Source organism: Phialemonium atrogriseum (assembly GCF_030411735.1).
Source record: "Phialemonium atrogriseum strain 8032-3 unplaced genomic scaffold QBC33scaffold_3, whole genome shotgun sequence".
In the NCBI taxonomy this organism is placed as follows: Eukaryota; Fungi; Ascomycota; class Sordariomycetes; order Cephalothecales; family Cephalothecaceae; genus Phialemonium; species Phialemonium atrogriseum.
Window position 1 is genome coordinate 1,114,404 of NW_026848140.1, and position 18,836 is coordinate 1,133,239.

The window sequence follows — 18,836 nt, forward strand, 5'->3', positions numbered from 1 at the left end:
TGTGTGGGAGGGTAGGTTGGCTTATCAAATTCACTCATATCAACAACAACAAAGTAAAAAAGAGAATCAAATGTGATAACCAACTACACCACAGGAGGTTGTTGTTATATGCAGACTTGATACTTTAACCTCTTAGAGTTACCACTCTTCTAGGTGACAAATATAAGTAATTTATTCCAGTGTATGCGCAATTCGGATCTGAGAAACCTACCAGAGCCAGAACTCCATGTGAGTGCACATCAGAAGACTCGGCTTGTGCACAATAGCATTCACTCAAGGATCGTCTCTGGAGGTCATCTTGGGCCGCTTGTCATAATCAAATAGCATATGCATCATGTTACACGTTATAGCACTGTATGCCCTAGCTATTGGCCTTATTATTGTAGGGGAACATGTAAGCAGCTCCCTGGCACGGGGTAACGAATGGCGCCGTGGCGGTCGCGGTTAGATCCGATTGAAGGGGGTTGATGCACGTACCATTGTTATCGTCTGGATAGGCGTTTACATCCATAGCGAATGTCAGGTACTTTGGGGGCGGGTTGATATGGGGCTTAAGCATGGCTCCCTTAGCAGGAGCTGTGGTCGGCACTAGATGGGCTGGTGGAAAAGGGCGTTGCTTGTTTTCTCGGTCCTAGAAATACTGAAGGCAAGTGGTGAGGCTTCTGGTACTTCTAGCTCCACATCCACATGGAAGCTACCTACCTAGAGGGTGCACATGATAGCCCTACCATCAATCCAGCTGGTCCCAGACACATATTGGGGCCTACAACTAATACTGAGCCTACAACTAATACTGGGCCTACAACTAATACTGGGCCTACAACTAATACTGGGCCTACAACTAATACTGGGCCTACAACTAATACTGGGCCTACAACCACTGCTGTGAAAAACTGCCACTGGGCAGGAGGACTGCCACTGAAACAGAGTTGTTCTCAGTTACGGTCCGTTTGCAAGGGAACCGACCAGCTTAGATGAATACACTCATTGACGCCCTCACCATATTCTTCAAAGATGGCTTTTGCACATAAGTGGATCTCGGCCCAAGATGGTGTGGCTTGCATCAAACGATGCTTGCCTCAAGATGCGTTTCCTACTGTAAGACGCATTTGACTCCTAGCACGTCCAAAACAGAGTCTACGCTTTCCCTCGAGAAACGGTCAGTATTAGCAAGATCATTACTCACACAGGCAGCTTTTGTTAGCCACGGACCGTACGCATACACTCACGGCCTTTACCTTGCGGTGTACCATGTATAGTTTTCTAGCTGCAGACGTTTGGACCCTCAAAAAACGGTCCCTGGTACGGTCTCTCAGAAAGCCCCTGAGCTTGGACCACCTACGGTGAATGACATTGACGCGCGCCTTCACCTCACACCGTGTGGCGTGGCGTGGCGGATGTGGCTGGGCGCGTTTCTCTCCAAAAATCCACCTCCAATTCTCAGCCTCAAAAAGGCAAAACAACCAAACTAAGAGCTATTCGAAGCTGCGCTGCCCTTGCTTTGCTTGATCTGGCCAAACCCCCTAGGGATTGGGAGAATTTAAACCGACTGAAAAAAAATCCCCGAGAGCGGCTGATTCGAATTTCCACTCCCTCTTTCTTTCTCTCCCTCTACATAATCGGATTCCTGCTTGTTGCACGTTCACTGCAATATCCTGCCAAAATGAGCACCGCCCTGAAGAATCTGATTGATGGGGAGGCCGAACTCGATGACGAGGAAGATGACGAGTCATTCGATGAAGAAACTGGCGAAATTCACCGGAGAGCTAACAAGGGCGCCCATATCGATGATTCAAGCGAGGAAGATGAAGACGATGATGACGAGGAAGAAGCTAGAAGAGTATGATCGAGGCCCCTGAAACCCCCTCCTTTGGCAGTGTGCGGGGCTGCAGAACTGATGGCGCTACCAGATCCGAGAAGGATTCATTGTCGAAGATGAAGAAGAGGATGAAGCCGAAGACTCGGACGAGCGGGAGCGCCGAAAGAAGAAGAAGCGCCGTCGCGCCGAACGCGAGGAGGAAGAACGGCTAGACGAGGAAGATCTTGATCTCATCGGAGAAGCTATCCCCGACTGGGAGCGCAAAACTACAACCCAGGTACGAATCCTCCCATCGAACTTCAACTTGTCATGCTGACCCTGGTATCTACGCCAGACCAAGTTTAAACGTCTCAAGCGTGGACACCGCGACGAAGACCGAGCTCCCGAACGTCGTGGTCTTGCCGAGATCTTTTCCGACGAGGATGAGGAGGCGAATGACGACAGGCCCTATGGCCGTCCCGGCCACCGGGCTCAAGCTGATGAATTCGAAGATTTCATCGAGGAAGACTTCCCCGAGGACGAGGAAGAACGTATTCAGCGCCAGGAGGATATGGAAGTTGCCCGAGCCAAGGGTCTCGCGGGCACTGTTGTGGACGCGGCCGGGCTAGACAAGGATGCCCTTGATGACATGGAAGCGATCTTCGGCAATGGCGAAGAGTACGACTGGGCCTTACAACTCGAGGAAGAGGAAGAGGATCGCGAGCGGGAGGAGCAGTCTATTGAACTCAAAGACGTCTTCGAACCGTCCCAGCTTACAGAGAAGCTTCTCACCGACGAGGACAACGAGATCCGCTTCAATGACGAGCCCGAGCGCTTCCAGATCGATCGAAAGCCGTTCAAGAACCTGCAAATTACGACGGAGCAATTCAGGGAGGAGGCTAGGTGGATTACCAACCTGATATGGCCCAAGAAAATGCTTTCCAAGGATCTCGAAGGTCCCTTCACGAAGGCGATCGGCAAGGTCCTGGAGTTTTTCGTCATTGACGGTGTTGAGGTCCCCTACATTTTCCAGCATCGTAGGGACTACCTTATCCACGCGAGGAAGACGAGGAACCCCACCCACCAGGACGACGACCCCGAGGCACTTGAATATACCGTCGACGCCGAGAAGCTGCTGACCCAGGACGATCTGTGGCGAATCCTGGAGCTTGACATAAAGTTCCGCTCGTTGGTTGAGAAGCGGAATGTTCTCGAGAGAACCGTCGACAACCTCAAGTCCGGTGCTGACGTCGAAGACAAAATGCTCGCAGACATGATCCCCAAGGCGGAGACGATGGAGGATCTGCAAGACCTGCAGGACTACGTCAACTTCCAGTATTCGGCGCAACTGAAGGACCTCGCGGCAATGGGGAATGGCGCGTCGAAGGAGACCAAGCGCCCGGGCGCGAAATCGGGCGTCTTTGAGAGGATCAGGAGATGTAAAGCATACGGCTTCGTCCGTGCCTACGGCATATCTCCAGATCGGCTAGCGCAAAATGCCATGAGAGAGGCCAAGGTGTCGTCGGATGACGATGCGAAACTTCCGGTGGATCTCGCCGACAGCCTTACCGATGGAGACTTCCTCACGGCGGACGAGGTGATGAACGCTGCCCGGCAAATGTACGCCGAGGAGCTTTTCGTCAGCCCCCGGATGCGCAGGTACTTCAGAATGAATTACTACGAGATGGGGCTGGTCAGCTGCCGCCGAACCGAAAAGGGACTTCGAAAGATTGACGAGTCGCACCCTTACTACGAAGTCAAATATCTCGTTAACCAGACCATAAGAGATCTGGCGAGACAGCCCGAAGTTTTCCTAAAGATGATGAGGGCCGAGGAAGAGGGTCTCGTCGAGGTTCGGTTGAGGCTAGAGAACGAGCGGGAATTCAGACGTAGCCTCTACTCCGAGTTCGCATCAGACAACTTTAGCGAGCTGGCCGATGCATGGAATGAAGAGCGCCAGAAAGTGCTTGATCTTTCATTCGCGAAGCTCGAGAAGGTCATCACAAAGGGGGTCAAGGATTCCCTCCGGACTGCCTGCCAGGAGGAGCTCCTCAAGACGTGCCGCGAGGAATACTTTAAGCGGCTCGATCAGGCTCCCTATAAGCCCAAGGGTATGGTCCTCGGCACCATGCCCCGTGTTCTGGCCCTCTCGAACGGCATGGGCGATCCAAACCGGGACCCCATCTCCTGGACCTGGGTGGAGGAAGATGGGAGGATCCTCGAACACGGCAAGTTTGGCAATCTGGCTCGAGACGAAGAGCAACGCGAGCTGTTTTCGGAACTGGTCCAGCGCCGGAAACCCGATGTGATCGGTATTTCTGGCTTCTCTGCAGACACGTCCAAACTGATCAAAGACGTCGAGAACCTGATCCATGAGAAAGGATTGATGGGACCAGAATACGAAGACCCCGAGACTAGCGCGTATCGCCATGATCTGCTGGACGTCGTCGTGGTCAATGATGAGGTGGCTAGACTGTACAAGGATAGCCCTCGGGCTGTTGCGGACCATCCTACTCTGAACCCACTCACACGATACTGTGTCGCCCTCTGCCGGTATTTGCAGAATCCGATGAAGGAGTACGCCGCTCTTGGCAAGGACATCACCTCGTTGCTGATCCACCCCTACCAGCACCTGCTGCCACACGACAAGCTTTACAAGCACCTCGAGACGGCCATGGTCGATATGGTGAATCTGTGCGGCGTGGACATTAACGAGGCAGTCAGTGACCCTTACACGGCGCATCTACTGCCTTATGTAGCTGGTCTGGGTCCACGGAAGGCGACTCTGGTAATCAAGGGCATCAATGCCAATGGCGGAGCTGTCAACTCCCGTGACGAGCTGGTTGGAGATCCCGACGTTGGCAAGCTCCAAGTCCTTGGCCCGCGCGTGTGGAATAACTGCGCCAGCTTCCTCTTCATCGAGTACGACACCACCAATCCTCACTCAGACCCTCTTGACAATACACGTATCCACCCAGAAGACTACGATTTGGCCCGGAAGGTAGCTGCCGATGCACTGGCGTTGGATGAAGAAGACGTCAAGGCAGAGACCGACGAGAACGGTGTTGGTGCAATCGTTCGCAAGCTCTTCAAGGAGGAGGAGCAGGACAAAGTCAACGAACTCATTCTTGAAGAGTACGCCGAGCAGCTGGAGCGCAATTACCAACAGCGGAAGCGAGCTACTCTGGAGACGATCCGGGCAGAACTGCAGGCTCCTTACGAGGAACTGCGCAAGAACTTCGCGCCGCTCTTCGCGGACCAGATATTTACCATGTTGACTGGCGAGACAAGGGACTCGCTCTGCGAGGGCATGATCATCCCCGTCAATGTCAGGCTCGTAAAGGATGACTTTGCCATTGTGAAGCTGGACTGCGGGATCGAAGGCCGCGTCGAGTCACACGAGGTGTCAAGCCGGCATTCCATCAAGGATGTCCTCCACGTCGGGCAGACGGTTCAGGCGAAGCTTCTCGAGCTGAACCGAAAGGACTTCATAGGGAAGCTGTCGATGAGAGAGGACGAACTTCGGCGGCCATATCGCAAGCACAGGGACCATGACAACTCGACATGGGATTTCAGGCAGGAAGATCTCGACAAGGAGGAACTGCGCGAGAAGGACAAGACAACCGGCCGCACGCAGAGGGTGATCAAGCACCCGCTCTTCAAGCCTTTCAATAGCACCCAGGCCGAAGAGTACCTGGGCGGGCAGGCGCCCGGCGAGGTGGTTATCCGGCCATCATCCAAGGGGAATGACCATCTTGCTATTACCTGGAAGGTCGCGGATGGAGTCTACCAGCACATCGACGTGTTGGAGCTGCAGAAGGAGAACGAGTTCTCGGTCGGCCGCACCCTCCGCGTTGGTGGGAAGTATACTTACACCGATCTTGACGAACTGATCGTGGACCACGTCAAGGCCATGGCCAAGAAGGTGGATGAGTTGATGCAGCACGAGAAGTTCCAGAAGGGCTCCCGCGCAGACCTAGGTACGTCTGTGGATGCCGGCTAACACCCCCCCGAATTGGAATACCATGAGACAGGATGCTAACATGGAACTACAGAGAGGTGGCTGACCACCTATATGGATGCCAACCCGAATCGGTCTACTTATGCGTTCTGCATCGACACCAAACACCCTGGTTACTTCTACCTCTGCTTCAAGGCCAATCGGAGCTCGAGGGTCAACGCCTGGATGGTCCGGGTAGTACCGCATGCCTATGAGTTGATGAAGAGCCAGTACCCCGACATGAGGGCGCTCTGCAACGGGTTCAAGATGAGATACCAGAGCGAGCTGTTGAAAATGCAAGCCGGAGGACGATGAACGGAGGCTGGATTTGTAACGCACATTGTTTGTATACTATTTATTGCCTTTGTTCAGCCGTAAGGTAATCTAAGCGTCTGGGCAGTTTAGGACGGATGGGCAAGGTTGAGATTGGACGATAGCAGACGGGCAGATGGTTAGATGCCCCCAGCTGATTCGCGGAGACGAAAACACGACAAAGATTACATGCGCCTGCTTGGTGGCCGCATGAAGGCCGCGTTGAGGATCGTGCAGAATAAATTTAAGACATTGAAACAGCCAGTTAAAAGTTGAAAACAGAAACCCCCCCGTCCTTGCTGGCGTGAAGTAAACACGTCATCAACTTCCCTGATTTGGGATTTCTGACTACCTATGCAGTACGAGCTGTCCGAGAGCGAGTGCGAGAGCGGTACGAGATAGGTACAGTAGGTTGCCGAGGTGCAGTTCTCAGCCCCCACAACACACAACAGGGGTTCCCGTAACCAGCTAAACGGGACGCTGCGAACGGGACGAACGGGGTCCCCCTCATAAGGCTGAACAGGAGGAGCCTATGATTTACAGTTTTGACCACAACCACAAATCTCGACACTAAACGTACCGATTACTCCGAACTCCGTGGACAACGATAAAAAATAACAAGCAGGGTAAAATCCGGCTGAGATGCCGCTATGAGTTGACCTCGACCATCTTCTTCTTGGTACATCGTCCGTCTCTCGGCTGACTGCGCATCATGGCGGGCATCGAGCAGTTGGAGATTCACAGCAAGGTACGTCACCATTGTTCCTGTTGACGAGAGAGCCTTCCACGTAACTACGCAGGCTAACACGATGCTATCCGCGCCATCTAGTCCTACATCGTCCGATGGGTGAGAGTGGACGCAGGACACAGCATATCGTGGAGTGTCCAGCCACATAAGAAGTCCATGTAAGGAACCAGCAAGCCTCTTCGTACCAGCCTCATCGTTGAGAACGTTAGAACCCTAACTTGAGAATACTCCAGAAATTTCGGCATCGTCAAGCATCCAGGCACAGGCGGGACGAATCTTACGTCGCAATCCGAAGGCGCCGTTTCGCCCGACCTCCAATCCGACAACGCCCAAGACGGCAAGGCCGGCCTCTTTTCCAAGAAAGACAACAGCACCGCGCAAGCTCAGCTCGCAAAGAAGGGGTTTATCCCGATAAAATGGCATGGGAAATGCGAGGCCGACAAGGTCTCGATAGGGACCTACGACGTCACCGACGGAGGCATGTTTGGCCTCGTATTCGACAACACTTTCTCTAAGCAGACCTCCAAGACGGCGACCTTCGTTGTCCTCACATATCCTACTGGTGCTCCGCCCCAGACAGCACACCACCTTCCTAATCTTCAAGCCGGACCCATAGCTAGCGCGAGCAGGACTAGTCTAGGAAAGCACAACAGCCCACGGCTGGGCGCAGTCGGCTCGGACTCGGTTGACAGCTTGCATAGTCACAAAACCGGAGGGCGGCCTTTGTCCAAGGCGGGGCGCAGTGAAGGGGCCACTACGCCTGCCTCATACCATGTTGGGACCCTGCTGAAGAGGAGACGGAAGAAGGGCCAGGGCTACGCGCGCCGGTTCTTCTCTCTCGACTACGCCACTTGCACGCTCTCCTATTACCACAATCGCAACAGCTCGGCCTTAAGAGGCGCGATCCCTCTGAGTTTGGCCGCCATTGCAGCAGATGAGCGGCGGCGAGAGATCAACATCGACTCGGGAGCCGAGGTATGGCACCTGAAAGCCTCCAGCGACAAGGAGTTCAACGAATGGGCCCGCGCATTGGAGAGAGCGAGCCGGGTGGCCCGGGGTTTGGAGGCACAGCCCGTCGAGCCGGGCCTGGGAGGAGCGCAGGTGGCTCGCCCGGCAAAACCCGCGCCTAACATGCAGCAAGAGGAGGACAGGGAGTGGCAGCAGGTCGAGGCTCTTGTCAGCAGGATCGTGGGCACGAGGGACGCATTACGACGGCTAGTCAAGGATATGGCAGCACAGAAGCAGGCCCACCTCAATGGCTCCCCGCCTCCTATACCGGAAGACTGGGACAGCACCTCGGCTCTACAGACCGAGAAGAGACCATTTTGGAAACGCAAGACCAGCGGTTCATATCTCACGCCTCAGGCACCGGTGACAAGTGCTCCCAATGCCACAGCTAACGGTCGCGAATCCGTACACCGAAATTCGAGAGGCCAAGTGCCCGAGGGGCAGACTGCCCATGATCATTGCACCGCGCTCCTAGGCGACCTGGATTCGGTAGTACAGGAGTTCTCCAACCTACTCTCTACGAGCAAGCGCCGCCGCTTGCCCGTGCCCACTTTGACAGCACCACGGACGAGCTTCGAGTCCTCCACGTCGACGGAGGAGTTCTTCGACGCCGAGGTCGGTGACATGGACAGATCTCAGTTGGTGATGATCAAGCATCAGAGCGAAGAAGACATGCCCACGTCAGACGCGGATGAAGGCTCCATACACTCCTCGTCGTCCGTGTCCTCGGCGGCTGACGAAGATGACATATACTCCGCCGACGGATCCAGCAACCTCTACCCGGTGAAGCCCAAGTCGCTCACCCCGCTCCCTATCACCGAAGCCGTGGCCCGCCGCACCACCATCCCCAAGGCCACCGTCCTGCCGCCGAGCCTCATCGCCTTTGTGCGCAAGAACGTCGGCAAGGACCTCAGCACCATCAGCATGCCCGTGTCCGCCAACGAGCCGACGTCGCTCCTCCAGCGGGTCGCCGAGCAGCTCGAGTACGCCAACCTGCTGGACACGGCCGCCAAGCAGAAGCTCCCCGGGGAGCGGCTCCTGTACGTGACGGCCTTCGCCGTCTCGCAGTTCAGCAGCGGCCGGGCCAAGGAGCGCGCGATCCGCAAGCCCTTCAACCCGCTCCTCGGCGAGACGTATGAGCTCGTGCGCTCCGACAAGGAGACGCCCGGGGGGTTCCGGCTGCTCGTGGAGAAGGTGACGCACCGGCCGGTCCGGCTCGCGATGCAGGCCGACAGCGCGTCGTGGTCGTTTGCGCAGTCCCCCGCGCCTACGCAGCGGTTCTGGGGCAAGTCGGCGGAGCTGACGACCGAGGGCCGGGTGCGGGTCTCGCTGCGGCTGCCGGACGGGTCGGACGAGCGCTACAGCTGGAACGTGGCGACCGTGTTCCTGCGCAACGTGGTCATGGGCGAGAAGTACGTCGAGCCCGTCGGCACCATGCACGTGTGCAACGACAGCACGGGCGCCCGCGCGACGGTCGAGTTCCGCTCCAAGGGCATGTTCGGCGGGCGCGGCGAGGACGTGCTCGCCGACGCGTACGGGCCCGACGGGACGCGCTCCGGGCCGGGGCTGGCGGGGACGTGGACGGCCGGGCTCAAGACGGTGGAGCACGGCAGCGTGGGCGCGGGCCGGGAGATCTGGAGGCCCGGCCAGCTCGTCGGCGGCGCGGCCGACACGTACGGCCTGACCGTGTTCGCGGCGGGGCTGAACGAGGTGACGGTGCTCGAGGAGGGGAGGCTGCCGCCGACGGACACGCGCCTGCGGCCGGACCAGAGGCTCGCCGAGCAGGGGAGGCTGGACGAGGCGGAGGAGTGGAAGGCGCGGCTCGAGGAGGCGCAGAGGGCGCGGAGGCGGGCGCAGGAGGAAAAGGGAGAGGAGTACCGGCCGCGGTGGTTCGTGCGGGCGGCGACGGCGCAGGACGGGGAGGAGGTGTGGAGGATCAAGGGCGGGAAGGACGGGTACTGGGAGGAGAGGGCGAGGGGCGGGTGGAACGGGGTGGAGGATATCTTTGCGGGGTAGCAAAGGGGCGGCATGTGGAGTGGTGTGTGTGTTGAGACAGGTTTTGGAGGAGTTAATCCATTATTCTTCTAACTTGCTGCTAGACTAGGCGTGCTTGTTCACTCGGTTATGATGAGAAAAGCGTTGGTTGTGTCTGCCGTTTTTTCGACTTGGAAAGTGACTGTCGCTAGTTGTGGTTGAGCCACAACGAGCGTATTTTATACAATAAGGTGATACATATGTCCAAACCCCAGGATGCAGAAAAGAAAGAAGAAGGCCCCGTGGTTATTATTATATGGTGTCCCACCACTCAACTCCTCCAACGCCAGATGTAGCATGTGTAGACTTTCCGCAACGGGCAAAAGCACCCCCGACTGAGACGGACGTCCCTGCCTCCAGAGGCCGCCGAGCCAAATATCAGACTCCCGCGGGGTCGGCCAAGAACTCGTACCCGTCTTCCGGCGGGAGGGCAAAGGCCGAGACGGCCAAGCCAAGTCCGCTGAGCAGCGCGACCGACGCGCTGACGGTGCAGAGAACCCACGAGGTATCCAGTCGCCAGCCGGGGACGAGGAACTTGTCATTGTTGTCGAACAAATATGCCTGCGCACCTTGGATTAGCCATGGATTCTAATACGGGAAAAAAGGAACATGAACCAAAAAAAGAGGGGCGGGAGAGGGGGAAGCCAAAAGCGAACCAGAAACATACAACAATAGCAACAGCCACGAGCTGCGCCGCGGCGACCAGCACGAGCAAGGTCGCCACGACGCGCCACCCGGCCTCGCGCTTGGCCCTCCCGCCGGCCATGGTGACGAGGAAGCCGACGAGGGCGGCCAGCTCGGCGACGGCGGCGAGGTTCATGAGGAAGCCCGTCGTCCGCCACGCCGAGCAGAAGTGCCGCCCCTCCCCGCCGCCGTCCCCGCACTCCTCCGCCGAGGGGAAGGGCCGGCAGGGCGGGTCCGCTACCGAGCTGCAGCTCCGGTGTAGGCCGACGCTGCGCGAGAAGACGCCGCCCGAGGCCGTGGAGACGCTGTATGAGACCCAGTTGGGGGTCAGGATTGAGGCGAGGGTCATTGCCGTTGCTGTGTTTTGGAGGGGAGGGGGGGGGACGGTGGAGGTTAGCGGTTATATGACGAGATTAGAGGATGGTGGCAGAAGGGTTGGGGATCAACGGAGATGGCATTGAGGATGAGTGAGTGGCCCATCTTGTTGCCCGAGCCAAGAAGACTATGGCTCGGGAGACATCGCGAGAGCCGCGACAGGTCGTGATGGTTGAGCCTTGATACGGCTAGTTTCAGAGTGCGGGCGGGAATGGAATCGCGGTTCCAAAAATTGATGACGTAGCGAATGGACTAGAGAAAAGGAGGCTTGAACTCACCCGCAACAAAGGCGACAAGCGCCGCGCTGTAAACGCCGACCCGCGTCATTCTGTCCTCGTCGCGAAGGCAGCAGCAATCTGTATAAAGCCCACTCTTCGACTGCCTGAGGCGGTGATGTATGACAGGTAGATAGGCGGTGGGGTTGGGATGGTTGTTGAGAGAATTAGGATGGGAAAGGAAAAGACGGCAGGTCCCAACCCGGAATTTGAGATCGAGAAATGGGCTGCCTATCACTCAAGTTCGCTGCAGGTGGTGTGCTGCGGTCGCGTTGATCAGGTGGGGTTCAAGTGTGCAGCAATTGGAGACCTCCTCAAATGTTATTAATCAATTACCTGGTGAATCGCTGTCGGAGTGAACAAGAGATCCACCGAACTTTAACTGATAGATCGAAAGATGCTCAACACTCTCCAGTGCTAACGTTTTCTGGATACCGTAGAAAGAGAACCACGTGCCCCCTGGGAAATGCCACGTAGGCGCTGCGTAACGAGCGCTGCGTAACGGCTCCAGGCATCCAAATATCCCTCTGGCACGACACACCCCTTACTGAGTCAGCTCGACATCTCACCGTTTCAAAGCTGGTTGGTTGGTCCATTGTTGGATTGCAGGTGCACCTGTCGACATGCCTAATAACTAGTTATCCACAGGTAGGTAGCAGGATAGCTTCCAGTTGTCAACTCACTTCTGATATGCCCCGAGCCCCCCAACAACTGGCATGAGAACTTCGTAGATATATTATCTAACCATGATTGCACAACTCTCAATGGCCGGAAGCCGTACTGCTAGATTCTATTATAATCATAGCTGCCAACCAGCCCGTCTTAGCACACAGCAAGTGGCCAAATCCAAACGCAATGCAAAGCAACAAACGGGGCCCTCTATCGTGCCATACCCGCTTCTTTTTTCCCATCCATCACATTTTTAGGAATGTGAGATGCCTGTCAACGCCAGTCAAATGCAAATGTTTAGCAACCAGCAAAAAAAAAAAAAAGAAAGGGACCAAATAGAAAAGGGGAGCCGGAAACCCACGGCGGAAAGGAGGTCACGGATGCGCCAATCCTTAACCGCGCCCCCCTCTCCTAGGCCGCAACCGCCCCGACCCCCGCGCGGAACCAGACGGGCCCTCCTAAGACCAACGAACATCTGAGCTCGGCGCCCTGGCCCTCCGCTTACTACCACCCCCGCCACTGATCGAAGCCTCTCGACTCCTGAGGCCAGCCACCGGGCCGGACGGGCCCGGCCCTGCGGCCGAAGACGACGACGACGACATGGCGCCCACTCCCCCGGCTGCGGCAGCGGCAGCAGCGCGCCCCACGACATTCTCCTTGTTGCTCAGCGAGCTCTCGCTCCGGACGACCGCCACGCCGCCGCCCGAGAGGCTCGGCCGCCCGTAGTGCGTCGTTGAGGAGGTGCGCGGGAGCCTGCTACTACTGCTACTCTTAGACGACGACGGCGGCGCGGACCCGTTCGCCGCCACCGACCCGGTGAACGACGACGTCGAGGTGCCGCCGCCTACCTCCCCGCTGACTCGCCTGGGGATGCCCGGCCCGTCCGTCGTGCTGCGCGGCCGGTACAGGGCCGCGTCGCGCTCGTGATGGCCGAGTCCGATGCCGATGGTCCCCCGCCTCGGCGTGGCTGCGACCTCGATGAAGGCCGACGACTGGGACGGCCGGTGGTACGGGCGCGAGTGGGTCGGGGTCGGGGGCATCGAGACGCTGGAGTGCAGGCTTGGGGGTGTGTAGCTCGACCGTCTGGGGCCGGAGCGCGAACGGGGACCCGAGCCGGCGTTGGAGCTTGGCCTGCTCCCGCCGCCGAGGCCGAGCGAACCGAGCGCCATTGTGTCGTGCTGGAGCTCGACATCGATGTGGCTCCGTACAAGCTCAGAGGCCAGGTTTCGTACCAGCACTGCCGAATCCTTATCTGCCAGGGTCTGGATGGCGTCGAAGAGGACACGAAGCTGCCGCCCGGCGCTGGAAGTCCTAGCAGCGGCTATAGACACGCCATCTGCCTCACAACCGTCCATGATGTTGCGGACGAGCCGAAGGAGGTTCAGCCGCACAATCGCCTTCTTGTGGCCCAGCTTCTGGGCGATTCCGGCGTACATGTCCGGCTTGGAAAGAGAAGCTGCCAATGCCGGGCTAAGGCGGAGAACCTTGAGGAGCGGCTCGAGGAGGTTCGAATCGAATGCGTTAATTTTCGTAGAGGCAAAGCAGGATGTAATTGCCGCCGTAAACTTGCCGTTGAGCAAGTGGCTCTCAACTTTTGCGGTTTCCTCCTGGAGCCAAACAAAGATGGCATCCAGCGCTGTGACCTGCCAGTACTGGTCCGCAAGCAGAGAGACGTAGAAGTCCAGGCCGGTGTTCTGCCAGAGATAACGCCTACCCTTCTTCCCAGAATGCGCCATGTCGCAAAGGATGGGCAGGACAAACTCCTTCGGCGGCCGGTCTGTTTTGAGTATCTTGAGTAGGAGCGGGATAATGCCGTTGCCAGCAGCATACTCCTGCCGCTCCTTGCTGAGGCGACAGAGGTTAAACATAGTGTTCAGTACCTGGTTGGAGATTTCGCGGAACTGCTGCTGCCCACGCTTCATTGAATGGCTAAGGATGTCGATCAGGAAGTCGATGGCATCGGCCGAGTGCAACGACTCGAGAGTTGTTGAGAGCATGGACAGATTCTTGATGAACTTCAGCATGGTGATCTGATGTGCTGGAGTCATCCGTCTGAGGTCCCGGAGCACGGCTGGGGGAAAAGTTAATTTGGATACAAGTCGCGGGTGGAGAAGGGAGGAGGGAGGAGGGCATACTCTTGAGGACCTGTCGATCAGCCACGACCTCCTTGACGTAGTTCTCCGCCTGTGAGAAGAGATAGAAAATGTTCACGATCCGCCCCTCAATGAGTTCCGATAACTCGTTCTTGTCGTCTTCATCTAAGACTTTATGGAGGACGGTCGCTAGCGGATCCAGGATTTTGCTCCGCGAGAAGATTCGACAGAAGTCGTTCTTCGGAGTCGGCCCCTGTTGAGAAGATCAGCAAGTCTGAAGCCCATATTTGCGGGACAAGTCCCTTACCTGGAGCTCGAAAACGTTCCAGATCCCGTTGACTCCAATGAGGACCAAACCTTGGGAGGAATCGTAGTCTTCGTCCAGGAACTCCACCAACACATTCAAACCTCCGGCGCTAACAAACATCTGGAGTGTCAGTGTAGATGTCTGGTACATCTGCCGGACAAAAGCCGCCGCCTCGAGGCGGATCTCGTTAGAGTACTGTCTGGCGGCAAACTTGGTGATGATAGGGATGCCGCCAACGAAGCATAGGTTCTCCTGCAGCTCGACATCATCAAGAATGATCTAGTAGTCTAGGGTTAGCGAGAAAGAAGACAAAGTGAGAGTACCGAGTATTATTATATATAACGGCAACAAACTTACGGCATTGACAATCTTCAGGAGTTGCAGGATCATGTGTTGGCGACTCTTCACTGTACACGGCTCAAGAATCTCCAATATCGGCAGCAGACCATGGGCAGTAATAATCAGATCCTTGACTTCGTTGCTTTCCCACAGGAGATTGAGCTGTAGAGAGAGGCGCTGGTTAGCCAGGCAGTCAAACAAAGGGTCTGCTAGATACCGAGGGAGGCTCACCAAGTCTTCCGACAGGATCGACAGTTTGTCATCCCCTTCAGTAGTCTTTAATGACCTCACCAGCTCTTCCACCTTCTCGGCCAATCTTGCGTGCCTATCCCTCGCAATGTTGGCCTCGAGATCCATGTCGTCCCAGCCGGGGTCCATCATAGCGAAGGGATCGTCCTCGTCTTCGTCGTCTCCTAGCCAAGAGTTGTTGGAGAGCTTCGAGAGAAGCATGAGGTTGCCGTCCTCGGAACCGCGGTCACTCTCTTCCTTCTCCGTAAAGCCGTCTTCCGCGCCGAAAATGTCGGAGAAGTCCTCGTCGCCCTCATCCTCGGCAAACCTTTGGATCTCGACGGTCGATCTGGCTCTTTTCATCGGACGATCTGGCAAGACCGAGGGCCGAGATGTCGCCTGCCTTCTCATGCTTCCACCGGCAGGAGACTGCATGGATCGCGGCAAGCTGGTGAGGTCGGAGGGATGGAAGAGCTGAGGGGTGTCCTATACCACGGTCAGGCTAGGTCATTCTTTGAGGGGGGTTGTCCTGTTTGCCATACCTTGACAACAGGGCTCAATCTGCTGTGGAAGACATTGTCGTTGTCAGCGAGAAGATCCGAGTAGTCCTCAATAGACTGCTCTCTGTAGATAAGATCAGGACGGGGTGGAAGCTCAAACTTCCCACCAAAGTGGGCTTTGACGGGTGACTTTGTCTGGGAAGGTCCATGGCTAGAGGAAGGCTTGCTCCGCTGGCGTCTATGAGCCTGCTGCGTCTTTGGATCTGCTGCCTTGTCCGTCTTCTTTTGAAGAGGCCGGATGGTCTGTTCCTGAATGTCCACCTCAGACAAGTCTCGTGGGCCCTTGATAGTCAAGAGCTCGCCTTCGAAGCTGTCATCCCAACTCTCCAAATGATGCCGGGAGTCGTCAATGGAGGCAAATGCCTTCAGACGGTCAGCTGAGAGGAGACCCCCGAAATTGTCCTGCCCTTTGACATGGGGAAGATGAAGTGCGCTGGGTGATATTGTTGTTGCGAAGTCATTGTCCCAATTGTCATCATCTGGAGATGTTAGTTAGCTTCTGCATATGCTAGACCAGAACTCGGATAGCTAACCAGCCAATTCAGGAGACCTGAAAGCCTCGGCCGTAGGTCTCGGTTTCGCTAGGACAAGGGGTCCCTTTGCTGGGGTGGTTGAAGGTGGATTAAAGCGGCTGTAAGGGTGCCCTTGCAGAGGGGGACCGCTGTTATCGGATCCAGTAGAAGCTCTGAGGTTATTCTCGGACGACTTCAGGGCTTTGTTCCACTGTTTCACCTCCTCTACTGCTTGGCTGAAGTTCGATGGGGCTTTAGCAACAGGGGCGTCGCTTCTTCTACTGCCTACGATCCACGCGTGCTTCAGGAGCTTCCTGGCCGAGACTCGAAGATTCGGATCCTTTTGGAAACATTGCATCAAGAAATCGCGTGCGGCCTGTTTGGCATTGTCAGTGTTGGCTTTCTACTTTTGCCTCGGGCATGTTGGATTGTCGATGGCTTACTGGAGAGACACCCTCAGGCAGGGGCGGGTGGTCATCATTGACAATGGCAAATAGAGCAGGCATCGCGGCCAAGTTGTGATAGGGGGGCCTCCCTTGCAGCAGTTCAATAACTGTGCAGCCCACACTCCAAATATCTGAGGCTGAAGTTGCACCGGAAAGCTGGATGATCTCTGGGGCCATCCAGTACGGAGTTCCCACCACTTGAGCCTCCTTGTCTGGGCCAGAAAGGGTGCTTGTCGAGACGCCAAAGTCGGCCAGTTTGACAGTGCCATCCTTGGTTGTCAATATGTTTGCGCCCTTGATGTCCCTGTGGATCACACCCTGGTCGTGTAGGTAATGCAGACCCTGAAGCACCTGGGTCATGTATACGCCCACGAGATTCTCGGGGAACTTGCCATAGGCTTTGCAAATGGAGTGGAGAGAGCCATTCTCGCAATATCTGCCATCTCATTAGTCTGTGTTTAAGGGGGGCAGGAAGGGGCCAGGAAGGGGCCAGGAAGGAGGGAGGAGAACGCACTCTAGGATGATGTTTAGGCAGTCTGCAGACTTCACGAAGCCGATGTACTTGACAATATTGTCGTGCTAGCCGAGAGCAAGCACATTAACTTCCTGTCTTCTAGCTGGTCGTCCATCCAGGATTTGTCTTACATGGAGATTCTTGAGGAGATCAATCTCGGCCTATTTGGTGTCAGCACCTCGTCTGCCTAGCCCCCCTCAAGGGTCCTAAGGCAGATTTCATACCTCAATCATTCGCAGCTCGCTCTTAGGCAAGTCTGCGAGCTTGATCTGCTTCACGGCAACCGCCTCGCCGGTGCCCCAATTGAAGGCCTTGTAGACGGAGCCGAAGGCTCCCTTGCCGATGCAATCTCCAAGACGCTATAACCAGCCAAAAACGCCATGATTAGCCACGTCCCATGTGGATCTGCCACGCCGTTGTGGCCGTGTTGAACAATGGATACAATGCAAGCATTCGAGCACAACAAAGAAGCCCCAACCCCACGCCTGGAACTCTGTCTGCCGTGGCACGTCCTTGTGCTTTGAGCTATGTCACCGCAGCCGAACCCAGGAAGGAAAGGCAAGAGCAAAAGAACAACGGCGGGAGGAGGAAAGGAAAAAAAAAACCGGAAAATGGCCGCCTTGCAAACTGGACAAACAAGACAGGGTCTGAAACATACATAGTCCTTGAGCCCCGGGTCCTGCAGAGCTCTCTCTCTTGTATGTCCCGTGTCCCTCCGGGCGGGTCCAGGAGGCTTGCCCGCGACGATGGCCTTGCCGTTGGCAGCAGCAGCAGCGTGGTACGGCCGCTCGGCGGAGCTGCCTGGCGGGTTGGGCGCCATGGTTCCGACACCTGCTGGTAGCACCAGACTTCAGAGGGCACACACACACGCACGCGCACACAAACCAATCTCTCCCTCCCCGGCTTTATTTTGCGTCGTTCGTTCTCAGGGAGGGATGTCGACTCGATGAAGTGGGCAGGCTATGGAGTCGAGACGCAGGGTAATCCGGAAGCGGGAGGAAATGCCCGGGAAGGAATGCTGCCTCTCATTCCTGGCCACGGGGATGGGTCTGGGTCGGGATTGCTTTTGCAGCTCGGTATCGGGTCGAGTCGACAGCAGGGTGAAGAGCTTGGCAGACAAGAGGTCCAGCTGGTGGAGCCTCACCAGCAGGGAGACGGATTAGTCGTGACGGAAGATCGCAATAATTCTTCGGGTAAAGTATGGGTCGGGTCGGTGGTAAGGCTAAAGAAAATAAATAATCAGGGCGTCCCTCGTTTCACGTCGCGAACCGTACCGTACCGCGGGGTATTGGGGTCGTGGTCGAGGCAGAGAGGTAAGGAGCTGGAACTGCTAATAAGGTCGGGTCAGGGTTGGTTATTTGGGCATGCGGATCCCACTGCGAAACGGCCCGCAAGATGCCTTGCAGATTCCCGGTGCAGCAGTGCAGCAGCGCAGCTCAGTCGGGGCTGCCTTTTCTCGTGCTGCAGCTGGTAATATGCGTAGGTAGTTGCTTGGTGCAGGTGTTGGGCAGTGACGCGAACCAAAAAACCACACTTTCCTAGCTACCTCCCAGAATGGTCAATGCCTTCCCTGATCTGATCCAGGAGGGTGTACGTACAGTACATGGCAAAATGAAAATGATGACCCGAGAGCTGAATCATGAATGGGTCTTCCGCACGCACTAATGCAGCTCATTCGAAGTGCCCCTAGGGACAATCATCCTGGATTCAGGGCAATCAGCACGGATATATCCGTAATCCAAACCTTCCATGCTTCCTATACTTTTGCATCTACTCCATCAACAAAGCGATGCATCGCGACATCGATCCGGGTTAGGAAACTTGAATTGTTCCTATGCAAGGTTCCCATCACCTACCTAGCCAGATAGGTAGGCAAGGTAAGAAACCTCGGATCTAAAGAGACAGCTTACAACTATATTATACACAGGTACTGA

The 18,836-nt window shown here is 56.2% G+C and overlaps 4 protein-coding genes across 4 annotated transcripts; 2 read left to right on the forward strand and 2 right to left on the reverse strand.

Annotated features, from left to right (window-relative positions):
* The first annotated feature begins 1,461 nt into the window (after positions 1-1,461).
* QBC33DRAFT_526885 (transcription elongation factor) lies at positions 1,462-6,395 on the forward strand. The gene is made up of 4 exons (XM_060426934.1): positions 1,462-1,840; positions 1,911-2,096; positions 2,154-5,778; positions 5,854-6,395. The coding sequence occupies exons 1-4, from the start codon at positions 1,664-1,666 to the stop codon at positions 6,111-6,113; spliced, it is 4,248 nt and encodes a 1,415-aa protein (XP_060287328.1). The 5' UTR covers positions 1,462-1,663; the 3' UTR covers positions 6,114-6,395.
* Positions 6,396-6,822: 427 nt separating this feature from the next.
* QBC33DRAFT_444976 (Oxysterol-binding protein-domain-containing protein) lies at positions 6,823-9,882 on the forward strand (the record flags this gene model as incomplete). The annotated part of the gene is made up of 3 exons (XM_060424302.1): positions 6,823-6,858; positions 6,940-7,016; positions 7,092-9,882. The coding sequence occupies 3 exons, from the start codon at positions 6,823-6,825 to the stop codon at positions 9,880-9,882; spliced, it is 2,904 nt and encodes a 967-aa protein (XP_060287329.1).
* A 396-nt stretch (positions 9,883-10,278) lies between these two features.
* QBC33DRAFT_555609 (putative lysine-sensitive aspartokinase) lies at positions 10,279-10,933 on the reverse strand (the record flags this gene model as incomplete). The annotated part of the gene is made up of 2 exons (XM_060429659.1): positions 10,279-10,461; positions 10,568-10,933. 2 exons carry the CDS (start codon positions 10,931-10,933, stop codon positions 10,279-10,281), a joined length of 549 nt encoding a protein of 182 aa, XP_060287330.1.
* Positions 10,934-12,361: 1,428 nt separating this feature from the next.
* QBC33DRAFT_444887 (uncharacterized protein) lies at positions 12,362-17,722 on the reverse strand (the record flags this gene model as incomplete). Its single annotated transcript, XM_060424291.1, has 12 exons — positions 12,362-13,974; positions 14,039-14,249; positions 14,304-14,582; positions 14,661-14,804; positions 14,874-15,356; positions 15,413-15,909; positions 15,964-16,318; positions 16,386-16,824; positions 16,903-16,967; positions 17,034-17,063; positions 17,127-17,261; positions 17,561-17,722. 12 exons carry the CDS (start codon positions 17,720-17,722, stop codon positions 12,362-12,364), a joined length of 4,413 nt encoding a protein of 1,470 aa, XP_060287331.1.
* Between the last annotated feature and the right edge of the window lie 1,114 nt (positions 17,723-18,836).

What these genes read in the sequence shown, in the direction of transcription:
- QBC33DRAFT_526885 (XM_060426934.1), top strand. Translation starts at nt 1,664, where the DNA reads ATGAGCACCGCCCTGAAGAATCTGATTGATGGGGAGGCCGAACTCGAT. An exon ending in ACGAGGAAGAAGCTAGAAGA is followed by an intron (nt 1,841 to 1,910) that starts GTATGATCGAGG and finishes TGGCGCTACCAG; the next exon opens with ATCCGAGAAGGATTCATTGT. An exon ending in GGGCTCCCGCGCAGACCTAG is followed by an intron (nt 5,779 to 5,853) that starts GTACGTCTGTGG and finishes ATGGAACTACAG; the next exon opens with AGAGGTGGCTGACCACCTAT.